Here is a 16875-nt window from a genome sequence, read left to right as displayed (position 1 = left end):
TACACTTGGAAATATAGTCGAGATAACAAAGTGAGAAGCAAATTAATTATTAGTACATACTAAACAGTATTGCATTGCACAACTAATTACTAAACACGACGGGAGCAAAGTTCAGATTCAAACACTGTTTGAACACAATCTCAAAAACGTCTCAAGAAAGACTCTGTGTGAGAACCGCGGTCTCACAGTCAGTTCTTCTCGATACTTCGTGAAATGACTTCTAAGAGGGCTTCTTTACTGAGATTCTTAAACGCTTCCAGACGGTACGCATCCTTCAGCTGAGTAACAATGGAATCCAAACAAGCATCGAACAATTCCTGGAAACCGTGCCTTTCCGCAAGACACACGTAATCGAGAACCGTTTCCAAATTATCGCCAGCAACGTCTACCAACATCTTCGAGCAATGCAATTTGAGATCTTGAACGAGATATCGGTCCGATAACGTCAACACGTCCATCAGATAGTTTGAGCTATCCTTGACCACCACAAAACGACCGGTGCCAATGAAGACAACGAGAGCATAGAAAGCATCATACGTAGTATCGCCTATAGAAATCGGAGACGCATTGGCTTGAGATTCGGCGAAACCTGACTGAAACATTGTCTTGAAGTATTCGCTTCTCAAGCAAAGAATCGTCTTGGAGACTCGAATGCGTTTGCCTTCGACGAGAAACGTGGCTTGATCTTGGACGGGCATCATATCATCGCTGTCAATTAGTCGTCCAAGATCTTTCCCTGGGCGCGCGTCCAAAAGAAGAAATGGGGTTTTCACTTGGACTGTTCGCACTGCTTTCGCTTCGGTGAAGTAAAGCAGGCCAGATTGAGAGTCATAGAACAAATGACGAACACCGTCCAAACCCTTGCAAACTGTCTCCGTAATTGAAAAAGGCGAGCCACCGGCTTTAAAAATTTCCGAACTGTCATACGAAGCAAAATACACATTTTCTTTTTCGTCGATGGCCAGTCCATGAGCCAAAGGAGTGCGAATTTCAGAGTCATCGACGTCATCGCTGATTTTCGTAACGCCGCGTATATGAGCAACGTAAAACGATTTGCTGTTCACTCCGTACGCCATCTGACCAGCGGCCCTAAACCCTTTTTCGAGAAGACGCACCCAGGAGCGCGAACAATTGCGCTCAGGCATCCTATGCGAGCATCCACGAGAGAATGAAATACAAAGCCAATAAGTCGACGACGCCGTTGCCATGACGGCAGTCAAACCGGCCGCGCACATAACAGCAAAGCCCTCAACCAAGTCCGACAAAGACCCTTCGTACGAAACGACTCCATCAGTCGTATCTATCTGTACAAACAGCAATTATAATTTAATTCAATTAGGCTAATTAAGTTAATTAATTAATTATTTAATTAATTACCCCGATGGACTAATTAAAATTAGCTACGTTACAGTAACTTACCTTTTTTATTTTGTTATAGTCGGCAACGTAAAGACGGGATTCGTGAGTAGCCAGTCCCGCGATCGACTCGAACCTAGCGCTTTCCTTCGGGCCGAATTCGCACCCGCGACAACCCGGCTCTCCGGCGTAGCAAGCGATCTCCGTCGATTCGATGTCTATTCTCCATATGCACGCGTTTGTTTGGTCGGCGACGTAAATTGCGTCTTCGTTTTCAAATTTGGCTATTCCTTGTAGCGAACCGAATCGAGAGTCTCGTACCAAGGTTGAGACTAGAACACGACTGTCAGTGCTGCTATTTTCCTTTCAGAACGTCTTACTGAAGTACTCGCGTCCGTCCATGTGGTCACGGGATGTGGTTGAGGTGAGATTATCCGGGGATGGTGCGTTGTCTTAGCTAAGCGTTCTTGTCCGGGTTTTCGCTCGATTCTCCTTGAGGGAGACATGTCAGTAAGTTCTTTGGCGTTCTAATGTGCACTCTGTTGTGTGAACAAGGTCGTCTAGGGTCTAAGTTCGTTCTATTCTCCTTCTCTTCATCCGTAGACATTTGTCTGTGACTTTTCCTCCTTCTCATCTTCATTTGTAAGTATGCGTGTGCTTCCGTGAAGAACTCAGAACATGGAAGTAAAGAAAACGAAGCACTAGCGTGCAGCTTAGGAAAATAGTCTAGTCTCAGAGTCTCGTGAGTCTTCTTTTTCTGGGTCGGTATGGTTGTTCTCTGCATGACGACTATATAACCCCAGCACAGCTACTACTAGTAGAATCATAGGGAGAAAACAAGAAGAGTCCCCCGTCAGAAAGACTATATAGCGCAGACTCTCGAGCAACAGTCCTCATACGATGAGCGATATCCTAAGTGAATAGGAATATTGAAGAATCCCAAGCAGAAGGATACCACTGCGGCGACAGCGCTGCTTCCCAACTCACCAATTTTCTTCTGAGACTTTTTTTCTTCATCCTCGTCAATATGAATAGCAAACCTCAGTGTAACTTCGGGCAATTTAGTCAAATCTGAGTACAGTAATGCATTGCACTGTAATTACTAAACACAACGAGGCAAAATTCAGATTCTAACACTGATTATAATATTAAACACAATGTCAAAAAAAGTGTCTCAAGAAAGTTTCTGTGAGAAGAACAGAAGTCTCACAGCCAGTTCTTAGTTAGATCTTTGTGCTTCGTGAAATGATTTCTAAGAGGGTACTTTTACTCAGATTCTTAAACGCTTCTTGACAGCAAGCATCCTCCAGCTCGGGAACAATGGAGTCCAAACAAGCATTGAGCAATTCCTGGAAACCGCGCTTTTCCGCAAGACACGCGTAATTGAGAACCGTTTCCAAGTTATCGCCAGCAAAGTCTACCAACGTCTTCGAGCAAAGCGATTTGAGATCTTGGACGAGATATCGGTCTGATAATATCAAAACGTCCAGCAAATACTTCGAGCATTCCTTGATCTCAAAACGACCGGTGACAATGAAAGCAACGAGAGCATAGAAAGTATCATACGTAGTATCGCTTAAGGAAATAGGAGACGCATTGGCCTGCGATTCCGCAAATCCTGACTGAAACATCGCCTTGAAATATTCGCTTCTCAAGCAAAGAATCGTCTTGGAGACTCGAATGCGCTTTCCTTCGACGAGAAACGTAACTTGATCTGAAGCGGGTATATCATCGCTGTCAATTAGTCGTCCAAGATCTTCCCTTAGGCGCGCGTCCAAGTGAACAAGGGGAGCTTTTAGTTTGACTGTTCGCACGGCTTTTTCTTCGGTGAAGTAAAGCAGGTCGGATTGAGAGTCGTAGAACATCTGACGGACGCCGTCCAAACGGTTGTCATAGTTCCACTTTCCCCCGCAAACTGTCTCTATGATTGAAAAACGCTCGCCACCGGCTCTCAAAATTTCCAAACCGTCGTATGAAGCAAAATACACGTCTTCGTTTTTGTCGACGGCCAGTCCGTAAGCTGAATTAGTGTCAATTTTAAACACGTTGCCATCCTGGTTGATTTTCATGAGACCGCGTTTATGAGCGACGTAAATCGATTCGCTCTTCACGCCATACGCCATTTGACCGGCATTGTTGAACTCCTGTTTTAAAAGACACCTGAAGGAGCGAAGGTTTGGACGATCAGACCCCTCCATCTCAAGTAACTCTCCATTAGAGTCCACAGTATGAAACAGAGAAATTGACGAACGATTCGATTTTGACGTTATGACGACAGTCGAATCGTCCCCCTTGTCTATCACGGCAAGGCTCTGAAAGGAAGACTTGGCTCTTGAAGACGAAATGACTCCATGAGTCGGATGTACCTATACAGGCAGAGGAAAATTAGTGGGTGAGGAATAATTAGGTCTCACGCTTTAAACGTGCATCTAATAGTTTCAATTCAAAAAAAATTTAATTTAATTAATTGAGCTACCCTTAATTAACTTACCGCTCTTATGTAGCTATAGTCGGTAACGTAAAGACAGGATCCGTGAGTAGCCAATCCAATGATCCACTGAAATTTAGCGCTTTGATTCGGAACGTCTTTGGACCCGGGACAACCCGGTTCCCCAGCGTAAAGAGTGATCTCCGTCGATTCGATGTCTATTCTCCATATGCAGGCGTTTGTTTGGTCGGCGACGTAAATTGCGTCTTCGTTTTCAAATTTGGCTATTCCTTGTAGCGAACCGAATCGAGAGTCTCGTACCAAGGTTGAGGCTAGAACAAGACTGTAAGAGCTGCTATTTTCCTCTCTCGGAACGTCTTACTGAAGTACTCGCGGCCGTCCATGTGGTCGAAGTGAGATTATCCGGGAAGGTCTTTGCCCGTATATCTAATCGCTCGATTCTCTTGACGGAGACGTGTCAGTAAGTTCTTTGGCGTTCCAATGTGCAAACTATTGTCAGAAATGTCTAATTTCGTTCAATTCTCCCTCCCATCAGCCGGGTCCAGGCTCAGACCAGCGTGACGACTTTTCCTCCTGCTTGTCTTTGAAGATGTACGCACCTCTGGACACGCGCGACTCAAGCTAAGTATGCCACGCGCTTCAGTGAACAACTCAGAAAATAAAACTAAAGAAAGCGAAAACTAGAGAAAAGACGCATAGATGCACATGCATTTAGTCTCAGAGTCTCATGCACTTCGATGGTATCACGACTCTTCTTTTTCTGGGTCGGTATTGTTCCCCTCACCGCAGCACGCCGACCATATACAGATAGCCTGCGCACCAGCCAAAAGAAAAGAGAGATCCGCACCAGCACCAATAAGTGCCTTTTGATCATCCTCCTTTGACGCAGCTATGGCGTACATTATAAAGGAAGGAACAGAGGTAAGGAGTGCCTCCGTGAGAAAGACAATGGCATTTTATCGAGCAGCAGTTTTCAATAAGGTTAATGGATGAGCGATGTCCGAAGTAGAGAGAAAAACCAAAGAATCCCAAGCAGAAAGATACCACTGCGGCGATAGCGCCCCCATCTAGTTCTCCATATTTCTCTGTCTTTCCTTTGTTCTCGTCAATAAGAATAGCAATCGCTATTCCCAAAGAGGCCAGTTTGACTAGAACACGGATTCTAGAGAGAATCCGTTACTACAACCAGCAGGAGAGGACCGCCTTTCTCTGTTCCTTCACCCATGGGTCACGGACAAGCGAGAAAGTACGGTATGTATGAAGATGTCAATAAATTTGATTATTTATTGATTGATTAGAACTCGAACGCGTGCAGTGTAGTCCACTTCCTCAGGGCTCTCTATTTGGAACATGCAAGGAAGGGAGCGTCCTAACGTGACATGACACGGGGACTCGGAGTCGTTTGTCAGGATTGACCTCTTGTAGAAAAATTATACTGCAAACTCTAGGCACCTTGGGTTGCTTTACCTGCACTCGTCAGAGATCATTTTGATATTGACTGCATGTGCTACATTGATTTCTGTTGCGAAGATGAAGCGTAACCATGGAGAATGATGACGAAAAGATGTCCCGTCTATCCACGCAGCTTTCACGTGAGGTCACGCGACTGCGCTGCAGCAGAATTCACGCGTTCTTTATCTATGAGTTTTCACACTTTCTCCGATGAGAGGCACTCCCTAGGTCTGTCTGTGCGACATTCACTTCTCGTCGAAGAGAGCGGACGCTTCGCGCGCGCTCGGCGTTCTTGCACGCGCTCTCCCTGCGCGCTCTCGCGACGCACTCGCACGCAGACTCTCGCACGCGCCCTCGGATAGATCTCCCTCGGATCCAGACCGGGAGTGCCATCACGTGAGCTTCACAACTCCATAAAAGGTCAATCACGCGAGTTCACACCCTCTCTTATTCGTTTGCGTGTGATCCCAGCGTCATTCTCGACTGAAGCGATCAACGGAGCGGACGGTCTGGTCCGTCCGCTCTTTCGCAAAGAGGCGCCACGCCGTTACGCCTTCGCCGGGGCAGTCGAGAAGAGGCTCACCGCCGCGAGGCGGGCCTCCAAAGCCAAGGAACGAGCGAGGGGATAGCGGAGCCAACCGGTAAGCTAGATTACGCAATTTTTGTAACAAGCCCAGCTAATTTGCGCGCTTTCTCTCGTTGCAGCGATTCCTCGTGCAGTCCTTTGCGAAGGACTGCGCCCTGGGCGAAGGAAGAAGGGCGCCGCGTGGCACGCGCTTCGGTAAGTCGCTTCGCGCGTCGCGCAGAGATTCAACTGACTAATTGCGCTTCTTTTCGTAGATCGTAGCGCTGTGCGGACGATCAACGCGCGTCGGACGAGTTTGGACGCCGCGCCATCGTCGCTCATCGCTTGTAAGTAACACCACTGGGAATTGGCCATTTGGACGTGTGTAATTGAATTTTCCTTGCAGCTGTCAAACGCCTGGGGCACGTGCCAAGCCGACCGGATGCGATGTGACGTAGACGAAGAGGTAAACAAGGGAAGACACGCCTATGAGGTTTTGTGCGTAATATACGGGACCCCTGTGGTGTAGGCGTGCACGTAAGGGCGGGGTTCTCTGCGACGTCACATATATAAGCGATTGCACGTTGCCGCCGTCGGAGGGCCCGAGTCGTAGCGCACAGGGGGCGGGAGGGCGCTCGTGTGCCTGACGGCGGCGGTTAACAGCATGACGCTTAATCCATCATGCTCTCTTACCACATGTACGCCAATATTATTTGTCCCACACACACATGTACGCTTCCGTGAAAAATATTGAATTAAAATTCAAAAATATTAACCTCACTAATCAAATCAAAAATCTAATTAATATCACATATAAATATTCACAATGATGTGCGTGGCAGAGAACGTAGTGGGGACTGCATTATTGATCTGCGCCGGCGCGCAGCTACCTTTGCGTATGCATAACTACGATAGTCATGCACGGGTCCACGCATCCCTCGCATTAAGGTTTAGGGCGGCTGTCAGTAGGTAGGGCGGTTCCCAATTTGCTCTAAGGTGAGAGAGCAGGAGATAGGTTATAGTGTAGTTAGGCCTGACCCCAACATACTGTAGCTGGCAGCCGCCACCCACATTAGACCATTTTCTCAATGGATTTCTGAGGTAATCTAGGCTGATTAGCATATAGGGTAAATTTCTAGGTCAATGGATTTACGAGGTACTCTAGGTTTTAATTTTTTAAACCACGTAGCTAATCCATAATTTAGATCAATGGATTTACGAGGTACTCTAGGTTTTAATTTTTTAAACCACGTGAGTGATCCGTCTTTTAGGTTTAAATTACGTACCTAATCCGATTTTTAGGGTAAAATTGTACCTAACCAGTCTTTTAGGATTGTTTAATTAAACCACGTGACTAACTCGTTTTTTAGAAAGTAATGTACTAGGTTTTAGTAGGAACGTAATGTACTAGGTCCATTTCCAGTATTTAGGTCAATGGATTTACGAGGCACTCTAGGTTTTAATTTTTTAATTAAACCACGTAATTAATCCGTCTTTTAGAAAAGTAGTGTACTAGGTCTTAGATTAGGAACGTAACATAATAGGTTCTTATTTAGATCAATGGATTGAGAGGTACTCTAGGTTTTAATTGTTTAAATCACGTGACTAACCCGTATTTTAGAAAGTAATGTACTAGGCTTTATGTTAGGGAACGTAATGTACTAGGTCCATTTCCAGTATTTAGGTCCATTTCCAGTATGTAGGTCCATTTCCAGTATTTAGGTCAATGGATTTACGAGGTACTGTAGGTTTTAATTATTTTAAATATGCCACAAAGCTAATCCGTCTTTTAGAGAAGTAGCCTGGCTTGTGTCATATTTGTAATGTGTTTTGTTGTGTGTTGTCGTTGAGAGAAAGGGAGGGGGGAGGGAGAGGCAAAAGGGAGGGCAGGGAAGGGGAGGAGGGAGGCAGAAGGGAGGCAGAAGGGAGGGCAGGGAGGGCAGGGAGGGCGGGGAAGAGGAGGAAGGGAAGGGGTCGTAAGAGGGTATGTACAAGGTTTAGTATATTTACAGCAGTAATTAATTAATTAATTCCCTCCCCGTTGGGTATCAATCGATTACGCCACGTGGTTTATTTTCTCGGTAGACGGTACGGTGTTGGTGCACCGACTCCCTTTCCCCGACGGGTTTTAGGCCTTCCCCGTTGGAACGTCACGGTACGTTGCGGTGGGTTCGTTTTCTATTCCCCGGTGGGAATAGGTAGTTCTTCAGCACGGTACGGTTTTGATGCACGGTAGCAGCCCAATCCCTTTCCCGGTCGGTGAAACGTCCACGGTGCGATATGGTGGGTTCGCAATTCCCCTGTGGGAAGTGCATGGGTATAGCTCTTCAGCACGGATCGGTAAGCAGCCCAATTCCTTTTCTTGGTCTATTCTTATAGTTTGGGGGGCACGCGACGCTCGTGCATTGCGTGCTAATGGTTGACAAAGAAGATTCTTCTGCAGGTTTGAAATTATTGAGTGACTGTAGTTGTAATTATATTATCAAATATTTTCTCCATTTTTTGTTTTTGTAGAGTGCAAAGAGGCTGCGACTTCAAAGGGTCTTAGCCTCGTACGCAGGGTCTGTCTCCTTTAACGGAACAAAGACAAGAGCCTGCGTGCGGGGCTTCGACGAAGATCGACGTTGACGAGGAAGGGGGATCCCAGCCCCGCACCCAGGGTCCGTCTCCTTACGGAACAAAGACAAGAGCCTGGGTGCGGGGCTAAACGACAGGACGAAGACAAAGAATCTCATGCACACCATCACGTAATCATAAAAATCATTAACATCATTTATTTATTGACTACTTTAGATTCCAAGAGGAGTTGGACGTGGGACGACTACACCAAGAAGAAGACGAAAGAATTCTGGGAACGGCCATCAGGTAATTATAAAAATGTCTATCCATTTTAATAATTTTTTAATTAATTTCTGCATACAGCGAGGTTCTTGAGCCCACTGGTGGGCCGTCGACGTCGCTGTCGTACAGCAAACCCCGGTAGACGCTTGAGCAAATAGTTTTTACGACTCTTTCATGCTGTTCTTTTTCTAGATAAAGTGTTTGCGTGTGACAGAGCCCGGCCTGGCGAGAAGCGCTTCCCGGGGCAATAAATTTGGGCAAGCCAGGCCTATCGGGCACGCACAGCGGAATTAATGGAGCGCAAGGCCAAAACGGACGGTCGAATTCATCTCAGGAAACTGCAAGTTGATGTCGATGGCCGTTGTTTTTGCCAACGTGCCAAAGCAAATAAAGTAAGTATTTATTATTTGGCTAACCCTTTACATGTACCTTTATTGCGTGCAGAATTGAAATTTCCTAAGAGCAACGCTGCTCTTCCAAGATACGGAGTACAGTGCTAATATATTTATATTTTATCTTTGGCTAACCGAATGTGTTTTTGCACATACAAGAGGAATTATTGAACGTCATTTCGTCCCGCTGCAATTGGGACTACAGTGGTGGAAGCCTTCCTTTCTCATGTCATGTGACAATGCCGTCATTTGCCAGGTAAGAAAAATACAAGTCACTTTCTCACACATTGTTAAATAATATTATTGTAGTTGCCCATGCCCCTGCGGATCGTCGTTCAAGGGAATGGATCAAATCACGAAGCTGGCTTCAATGCCGTCTCTCTTCATTTTGCAAGTACCTGTTATTGGATGAGCATTGGCATATACTATATGATGGTGTTTTCTCGCTAGAAAGTCACGTAAGAAAGCAAACCGCCGTCATATTTAAAAATTTCAGGTGCGATTTTTTTAAATTATTTGTATTAAAATCTTTAGCGTAAGGGCCAAATAACTAAAATTAATAATTTTATTAAAAATAAAAGAAATAAAGGGAGATCAAGCTAGGTAGATAGGAAGCTAAGGAACACTAGGATAGGATAGATAGGTAGAAAGGCAGTTAGGCAGAGGATAGAGTAGCTAGAGTCCACGGGGTTATATTACTGAAACAAATTATATTTTTACATTGGCCCTACTTTACTATAAACTTTACTACGACTTCGCCCCACGTTACTCTTTTTATAGTGATTTTTTGTTTTCTCGGTTTCAATCATCTAAAACTTGGGAGCCGGAAGTTCGACCGAGAGGGGCGGCGGGCGGCGGCGGCAACCACTACTGCGACAGAGGGGCGGTGGATTGGCAATGACGGCAGCGCTTGGCGAAGGCAAATTAATTGGTAAGAAAGTTTTGGATAGTATGAGCAAGATGTTACCTAAGTATTTCTTTTAGAACATGGACAGACTTGGAAGCAACGTATTTATTTACTTATTTATTTATGCGTTATTTTATGAAATTTAATCTTTTGCATATACACACTATTTTTAGGGGGATTTCTTTCGATTAATTAGTCAATACGTCTGTACTGTCCGGGATACCAACCCCTATCTTCTTTTGCTTGCGCTGTGTCGTCTCGCGCTACGAAAACGTAGGTCTGCCTGCCAATGAGAGACAGATCCAACCCCCCAAACGCTACTGCAACCGGGGGGGGGGGGGGGGGCACTGCAACCAGGGGTTATAGCCCGTGATACCATCGATTGTCAGCCCAAACGGTAAAAAACTTTTTATTTACACACTTCCCGACCCTCTGATCGCCTCCGTTAGCGCAGTAACGAGCTGTTCAACAAAAATGCGTCGAATGGGGGTCTTGAATGGGGGCACAACGTTGCATATCGTCGATAGGATTCGATTATTGTGCGTCGAGAGAGCTGCCTTCTACAAAGAGAGTATGGAGATAATCCGCCACTGCATCGAAGCTGTGACCATAGATGTGGCATGCAGTGCAGTTAGTAACAAAAAAGCAGGTCAATAATTTTTTTAATTAAAATAAATGATGAGCCTATTATTTTTGTCTGTCTCCTAGTAGATCTCGCCGGATCAACGATACACCGCGCTGTTGATTCGTTTTCAACCGTCCGAGAAACTCTCCAGAAGTTATAGACAGCTAGTAGGATTGTCTGGCTAATGATCAATGCATTCAACCTGAAAATTATTTTGGACTAAAGGCTTTGGTATAAGGTACGTTTAGTATCCTCAGTCACAGGAGAAAGAGTTCGGATAGAGATCTAGTGATCATTCCGGGACATCTTCAGTATCTGTCACTCATCAATCGCAAATAAATGGAAGAAGGTGCGAAAGGTATCCCACTTGTAGCGTTAGCCCAAGACGAATCGGAAAAAGCGAATGCAAACAAGTCCACCGAATCGTCACAGTGTCTACGTGGACTCGTAGCTCTAGTATGCTTCCTCATATCCTGTTCAACTGGAGTAGTCCTCGCTGGAAGCTATCTCGTAAAACCCGTCCAACGTGCCTGCCCCGAATGGAAAGAATCGACGACAGTAATCGGCGAAGCAGTCATGATGTCCGTCATAGGTTTAGCGGCAATACCCCAAGGGGAACTTGTTCACTACTGGTCTTCAAGAACGTTCTTCTTCACCGGAATGCTCCTTTACGCTATGGGATTCGGTATGGGCGGCATTGCCGTAGCAACGTGCGAGAATGGGACTGATCTAACTCGTGCTTTTTATATATTGAGCTTTGCGGTTCTTGGAGTCTCTTCAGGATTTCCCTTCCCAGCTTGCATAGGTTCGACACCTGAATCTTATGTCTATATATTTATTTATTTATTTATTCTCTAGACTTGTTACTGTTCTATTTTCCTCGTCGCCCAAAAGGTGGAATCGGTTTCGTCTGTACAGGAATGTCGATCGGTATAATATTATTCGACCAATTCTTTTTGGCAATGAAGAAGTTGGCCGACAGTGACGTCATTGACACGTCGACGATTTTTTTCACGGCTGGCACTCTCGGAATAATGATCTCAATTCCGGGGTTGTGTCTACCTAGACGAGCATCGAAGAGAGCACGAAACAGCGAAACTAAACCAGTAACCCTATTCTTCACCAAAACGTATTATCTGCTTGTGTTTATACGTACGTCTTTCATGCTGCCCGGATTTGGATTACTGAGTCGGCAGGATGCATTTCTAACGGATCTCTGGCCGAAAGAAACCCCACTTGCCAGCCTAGCGGCTATTGCTCAAATATCCTACTTAGCAAGTCAAATCGTCGCTATGCTCCTTGTCGACAAGTTCGCACCTTCTACCCTATTGATTTGTTTCTCTGCCTTGCAAGCACTATGCCTAGCCTTCATGCCATTGTTGCTAGGAAGCCAGTACATTGGCGTTGCTGTCTACTCACTTTTCTCGTTCTCGTTTGGCTTCCAGAAGCCCATGGGTGGAGCAATTGCTGCAGAGATCTACGGAGTGGAAGTGGCATCGAAAGGAGCACTTCAGCTCACTGTGGCTTATTCACTTGCTGGTCTCTTCGGACCGCTCATAATGCAAGCAATGCACTCACACTGGAATGACTTCAAGCACTTTATTTATTTTTCGCAGGGTCTCGTTTTAGTTGGCTACTTGTCCCTAGTCGCACTTTTTTCTTATCGAACCCGGAAGTCGTCTTAGGTTTGTTGATTCGTTGCATGGTTGCATCAGAGAGCCTTCTCGTGATTATATCTCTGCTGGGACCTAATACGGATGTATTTTTTCGTTCCCTGCGGCCCTGATAATCTACTGCGAGCTCACACGAAACGCTCTGCGAAGAGAAGAGGATCCGCTGGCTGATCGCGTCGATCCAGCCGGCTGTGAGACAGAGACCACCACCGGCTCGCTTTTTCACTTTCTTTTCTATGTCTTTCCGCGCAGCGGATGATCGACCAACGTTTTTTGGCGCTATTCTGCCTTCGCTAAAATGTTAATACGGGGCGTTGACTTGACCCAATCCGGGTTGGTGACTATGACGTCCACTTTGAGAATTCTTTGGCTGTCGTTAGAACAACGACAGAAAGACTGTCAGATTATGATGCAGAAACACTGTATAATAACGGTAGGCATAAGGCATATCCACCCACCCACAATCAAAGTGCCAGGATGTAATCGGTGAATAGATACGCCAACAGAACAGTACCTAACAAGGTCCGGAGGCAGCGGGTTACCTTATCATTTGTCTGAAACCTTGACACCTCACGTGGGAAGTTCATGCGTTGAAGCACTCCACTACCTGCTGCCAGATTTGACCTTTTTTTATAGTTTTATCTACACTTCGAATTGCTAGCGTGAGTTCTTTTTCACCGAGCTTCTAGAAACGAGCCAAACCGAGCGTCTCTTTATGTATATTTTCCCCAACGTGGCAAACTGTTGGCGCTCTCTTAGCGCGCGATAGGTTCGATGCTAAATCGCAAGATTCTGGACGACGAGACGTCGAAGCGAACGAATCGGACTAGGTACAGCGCTCTCTCTTTTACCTTAACGTTTATACGCAGTTTTCGCTTCCTTTTGGCGCGTAAAGCGACGATTTTTACGACTCGTCGATAGTAGAGGCTCGAAAACGCGCCTAGAAAGCGTTCTCGTGTTCTATTCGTTTGTCTAGAATCGAAATGTCGTGTATCTCGATCGCTAAGAGTCGAAACGGCTCACATGGGACTGGGACCCCCTTCCGATTTCGGGCTCCGTTTTCGTCTTAGAGACGAAATCAGCGGACCTAGAGCTCTTAAAAGCGAAGAATCTCTTTGTTTGAGACCGTTAGATTGGCTATTTGCGATGGAGCGATTTTTCGCCGAGCATGGTTTTTGGGTCAAAAACCGCGTCTCCCAGAACGCTAAGATTTCTACGTGAAACGATAGGGTTAAAGTACCTAGTTAGCTCCGCTATCTCAAAATTGCCTATCGCCAATTTTTTTGGTATTTTTGAGGGGTGTGACTAATATTAATACGTACCGGAAGTGGTCTTTTTTCGTGTGAAATTTGACCCGTACGAACTGTTTGACCTCGTAGGGTTGTTCTACTAATAAAGTAGAGTAGATCTAGCGCGTTTAGTTGGAAATCCGTGAGTTGAGATTTTTAGGGAACCGTGAGCTATAGCTCATGGTTTTTGGTGAATTTGGTCACTCCTTAGATTCCTAATTTTTTTGCATTAAACGATAGGGCTTAGTCATTTGTTTGACCTCGCAGTAGCGAATTGACGTCACGCGTTCAATTTTGGCTAATATTTGGAATTATGTGTAGATATAATATCGACATGTGCCCGGAAGTTTGACTGAAAATGCAGCCAACTGTTCACGCGTCGCGCCCCATCCGTCCAGAAAGAAGAAGATGTGGACGAAGGCATCCACCTCTCGGCCAAGAGGTGAAAATCGTCTAAACTAGGCCAGCCTGCTGGGGTGAATGGCTGACCCCTCCTGGGGACTTGGGCAAATGTCTCCCTCCATGGCAGCCGGAGGCTAATTCGCTGTCCTCCTGGGGACTTGGGAAAAGTCTTCCTCCTTGGGGGCTGGAGGTTAATGTGCCCTTCTCCCGCGGACTTGGGAGTGAAGTCCAACTGTGGGGACTGCAGACTCAGTCCCAACCGCTTGGCTCGTCTCAATGACGGGTCGAGCGGCAGCGCAGGAGCCGCAGCTCAAGGATAAGGAGCATCGGCGGACGACGACAAGGACACAGAAGGAAACGCATAGACTTTTAATTTTTATTTTTATTTATATCCGGGACATTTTAATTAAAAATTTGAACATAATTCAGCCTACTTTTACGTGCAGTGGTACACGCGCGCCACATCCCGAGGATGAGCGCGCATTTGAGTCAGCGCGACGAGGCACCTACCTCACCTGTCATTCACAAGGGCGCAGGCGCATCGCTTTGCGCTCTTTTTTCTGCGCCTACTCATGCAAACAGTCGTCTCTGCGACTGAACACTTACCTCAACCGCCGGTCCCGAACGCGTGTGCTGTAACTATATCGCTCTCGTCACCATACTTGGAGACGAAGAGCACTACACTACTCTACCCTACACAGAAACTCAAGAATGCAGCTACAAAAAAAATAAAAAAGACATGCATTTCCGAGTCCGTTTCTTGAGAGCTTTGTTGCCTTTTGCGCGCTCTAAAGGAAACCACTGCGCGATTGAATGCTAACAGAAAAGACATGCTATACCGAGGTTGCCGTCCACAAACTTTTTCCCTTTTCATTGAACACTTGCACTGGTTTGGTACATCATCCAAACCCGGCTACACTAAAGAGATCTATTAGCAATGAAAACAATGAAAATGGTTTGTACAGGCTAACCGCAAAATTCTGTGAGAGCTGCCTTTGATCACCGTACCATATAAAATGACCTCCTGAATTGCAAGCTGACAAGTAGAGAGACCTATAAAAAATCGTTTGAATCATCGTAATGCTAGAGAAACACTTCTGGTTACCTGTGAAAACCACCAACCACTAACCCAGATAATGAGACCGAGACAACACCTGGATATGGATACACAAAAATTAACACATAATTCATTGACCTAAAAAGCGGATGAAAAATGCTTCATCAACACCTAAATTACCACAATAATCAATTGACCTAAAATGAAACCTAGTCTATATACCCTAAAAGAATTAGATAACCTAAATTACCTCACAAGTCCATTGACCTAAAACCTAGAAGGAAGGAAGGAAAAAACCTAAAAAAATAAATTACAAATCCCCTAAATTACCTCACAAATCCATTGACCTAAAACCCTACACTACATCTAAAAGACGAGTTAGAAAATTAATTAATTAATTAATTAATGGAAAATAACCTAAATTACCTCGCAATCCATTGACCTAAAATATGCCTATATGCTAATCAACCTAGATTACCTCAAAAATCCATTGAAATGGTCTAACCGATGGCGGCTGCCAGCTAAGCACGTTTGTGAGTGGGGAAGGAGCTACAAAGCCTATCTATATCATCAGGAATACCGCCCTACCTACTGACAGCCGCCCTAAACCCTAATGCATCGCAACCGCTAGCGTAGTTTGCAAGCGAAGCACGAATGCACACATCATTTTTTGACGGACAATGCATAGTTTTTGTTGTCCCACTAGGCTCTCTGCTATGTGCATACATAGGACCCTGCATTTATTAATTTCCCAAGAAAGAACGGAGAGTTTCGTGCCGTTCTGCCATTGCCCCTCACTTGCGAGCCCCCACCTCTACTGGCACCTAAGCGTATATGCGCTAGACCCGAAGCAGAAGCAATGACAGAACGAGCATTCCACTCGGTATGCACATGTCAGAGAGCTGTGACCCCTTAGGTGAACGCCTACACCCAGATGGAGGGACCCTTTGGAATGCGGTGTGAACCTGCGCTCTCTTCTCTTCATCTGGTGGGAAGATCTTTGCCTATCCTCCTCCCCAAACTTTATCCCATTGTCTTCAGCGGGAGAATCTTTGCTATCCTCCTCCCCCAATACAACAGCAAATGACGCATTAATGATGACGTCATCCTCCTTGCGAATGGAAACGTTAATCACGTGAAAAGGATTAAAATATTCGTTACCTTTAGTCACGTGCGCGCAATCGTGACTCGCGTGCCGCGGACTCGTGCCCGTCACGCCTGTAATATGAAGCGTTATATCGCGCAGCGCGAGACGTCACCCTACGCGCTGCTTACGTTTTTTCCCCAGCCACGATGGCGTGTTCCTTTGTCTTAGAACCAAAAAAAAACGTGGAGCGTTGTCGCTTTATTTCAGACTAAGAAAACGACTCAATAATCGCGCGATCGATCGAAAGACAGGGCGCGCTTACCGGCGAGCAAAGGCGCCAATTGATCGCTCCAAGACGAAAGCGCGTGCCATCGCGCCGCGTAAACGCGATCTAAAAAACACGATTGCGCTTGTTATTCGAGTTCCACAGCGCGCGACTGTAGACTGACCTGCACGCGGGCCACGTGGCGCCGTCTTTGCGTCTGGGCGCAATCCTTCGCGAAGGATTGCGGGATTCCTGCGCGAGAAAATCAAAGCGATTCGATTAGTTAGGAGGAATGGCGCGTATTTTGGCGCTTACCGCTGTCGTCGGAGTCCCCGCCGACGTTCGTTCGATCTCTGAAGCCCGCCGCGAGGCGGTGTGCTTCTTCTCGGCCGCCCAGAACGCAAAGACGAGCAAATCGTGGCCGCCAAAGCTTGGAAAGGCATAGGACGCAGCCTCTCTCAACGAAAATTGGCCGAGAATGACGAAGACAGATCCTTTCACGTGACTCGCCGTAC

General features: G+C 46.0%; 3 protein-coding genes and 5 long non-coding RNA genes across 10 annotated transcripts; 4 read left to right on the top strand and 4 right to left on the bottom strand.

The window, feature by feature from the left end:
- Nucleotides 1–77: 77 nt before the first annotated feature.
- Nucleotides 78–1758, bottom strand: LOC136187414 (uncharacterized). The gene is made up of 3 exons (XM_065975001.1): nucleotides 1737–1758; nucleotides 1420–1688; nucleotides 78–1304 (listed from the first exon to the last, which is right to left on the bottom strand). Exons 1-3 carry the CDS (start codon nucleotides 1756–1758, stop codon nucleotides 189–191), a joined length of 1407 nt encoding a protein of 468 aa, XP_065831073.1. The 3' UTR covers nucleotides 78–188.
- An 815-nt stretch (nucleotides 1759–2573) lies between these two features.
- Nucleotides 2574–4212, bottom strand: LOC136187234 (uncharacterized). Its single transcript, XM_065974794.1, has 3 exons — nucleotides 4167–4212; nucleotides 3848–4116; nucleotides 2574–3722 (listed from the first exon to the last, which is right to left on the bottom strand). The coding sequence occupies exons 1-3, from the start codon at nucleotides 4186–4188 to the stop codon at nucleotides 2580–2582; spliced, it is 1434 nt and encodes a 477-aa protein (XP_065830866.1). The 5' UTR covers nucleotides 4189–4212; the 3' UTR covers nucleotides 2574–2579.
- A 1457-nt stretch (nucleotides 4213–5669) lies between these two features.
- LOC136187004 (uncharacterized) lies at nucleotides 5670–7667 on the top strand. The gene is made up of 4 exons (XR_010669816.1): nucleotides 5670–5898; nucleotides 5963–6038; nucleotides 6098–6169; nucleotides 6229–7667. It is a non-coding gene; the product is annotated as an uncharacterized lncRNA (long non-coding RNA).
- Nucleotides 7668–7836: 169 nt separating this feature from the next.
- On the top strand, nucleotides 7837–10134 carry LOC136186979 (uncharacterized). Its single transcript, XR_010669804.1, has 10 exons — nucleotides 7837–8265; nucleotides 8337–8569; nucleotides 8616–8687; nucleotides 8745–8801; nucleotides 8856–9055; nucleotides 9108–9151; nucleotides 9215–9311; nucleotides 9365–9449; nucleotides 9506–9986; nucleotides 10040–10134. It is a non-coding gene; the product is annotated as an uncharacterized lncRNA (long non-coding RNA).
- A 177-nt stretch (nucleotides 10135–10311) lies between these two features.
- Nucleotides 10312–12359, top strand: LOC136186891 (L-lactate transporter-like). Of its 3 annotated transcripts, none has more exons than XM_065974364.1 (5): nucleotides 10312–10359; nucleotides 10417–10611; nucleotides 10674–10825; nucleotides 10877–11392; nucleotides 11446–12359. In XM_065974364.1, the coding sequence occupies exons 4-5, from the start codon at nucleotides 10927–10929 to the stop codon at nucleotides 12270–12272; spliced, it is 1293 nt and encodes a 430-aa protein (XP_065830436.1). In that variant the 5' UTR covers nucleotides 10312–10359; nucleotides 10417–10611; nucleotides 10674–10825; nucleotides 10877–10926; the 3' UTR covers nucleotides 12273–12359. The 3 variants fall into 3 exon arrangements, with proteins under 3 accessions (XP_065830436.1, XP_065830438.1, XP_065830437.1); XM_065974366.1 differs by having other exon boundaries at nucleotides 10671–10825; XM_065974365.1 differs by having other exon boundaries at nucleotides 10315–10359; nucleotides 10412–10611.
- LOC136186892 (uncharacterized) lies at nucleotides 12173–12560 on the bottom strand. Its single transcript, XR_010669778.1, has 2 exons — nucleotides 12393–12560; nucleotides 12173–12335 (listed from the first exon to the last, which is right to left on the bottom strand). It is a non-coding gene; the product is annotated as an uncharacterized lncRNA (long non-coding RNA).
- A 465-nt stretch (nucleotides 12561–13025) lies between these two features.
- LOC136187806 (uncharacterized) lies at nucleotides 13026–14379 on the top strand. Its single transcript, XR_010670001.1, has 2 exons — nucleotides 13026–13090; nucleotides 13871–14379. It is a non-coding gene; the product is annotated as an uncharacterized lncRNA (long non-coding RNA).
- Nucleotides 14380–14613: 234 nt separating this feature from the next.
- Nucleotides 14614–16822, bottom strand: LOC136187804 (uncharacterized). Its single transcript, XR_010670000.1, has 9 exons — nucleotides 16676–16822; nucleotides 16545–16612; nucleotides 16418–16486; nucleotides 16284–16363; nucleotides 16170–16226; nucleotides 15057–16119; nucleotides 14923–15004; nucleotides 14791–14869; nucleotides 14614–14739 (listed from the first exon to the last, which is right to left on the bottom strand). It is a non-coding gene; the product is annotated as an uncharacterized lncRNA (long non-coding RNA).
- Nucleotides 16823–16875: the final 53 nt, after the last annotated feature.

This window comes from Oscarella lobularis, chromosome 5 (assembly GCF_947507565.1).
Source record: "Oscarella lobularis chromosome 5, ooOscLobu1.1, whole genome shotgun sequence".
Taxonomy (NCBI): domain Eukaryota; kingdom Metazoa; phylum Porifera; class Homoscleromorpha; order Homosclerophorida; family Oscarellidae; genus Oscarella; species Oscarella lobularis.
This window is presented reverse-complemented; position numbering and strand designations above follow the sequence as displayed.

Bases quoted from the DNA above. Each gene is read 5' to 3' on its own strand.
- LOC136187414 (XM_065975001.1), bottom strand. From the start codon at position 1,758: ATGGACGGACGCGAGTACTTCA. The intron at 1,689-1,736 runs GTAAGACGTTCT...GTCGTGTTCTAG, and splicing joins GGACGGACGCGAGTACTTCA to TCTCAACCTTGGTACGAGAC. The intron at 1,305-1,419 runs GTAAGTTACTGT...CTGTTTGTACAG, and splicing joins ACTATAACAAAATAAAAAAG to ATAGATACGACTGATGGAGT.
- LOC136187234 (XM_065974794.1), bottom strand. From the start codon at position 4,188: ATGGACGGCCGCGAGTACTTCA. The intron at 4,117-4,166 runs GTAAGACGTTCC...GTCTTGTTCTAG, and splicing joins GGACGGCCGCGAGTACTTCA to CCTCAACCTTGGTACGAGAC. The intron at 3,723-3,847 runs GTAAGTTAATTA...CTGCCTGTATAG, and splicing joins ACTATAGCTACATAAGAGCG to GTACATCCGACTCATGGAGT.
- LOC136186891 (XM_065974364.1), top strand. From the start codon at position 10,927: ATGGAAGAAGGTGCGAAAGGTATCCCACTTGTAGCGTTAGCCCAAGAC. The intron at 11,393-11,445 runs GTTCGACACCTG...TTTATTCTCTAG, and splicing joins TCCCTTCCCAGCTTGCATAG to ACTTGTTACTGTTCTATTTT.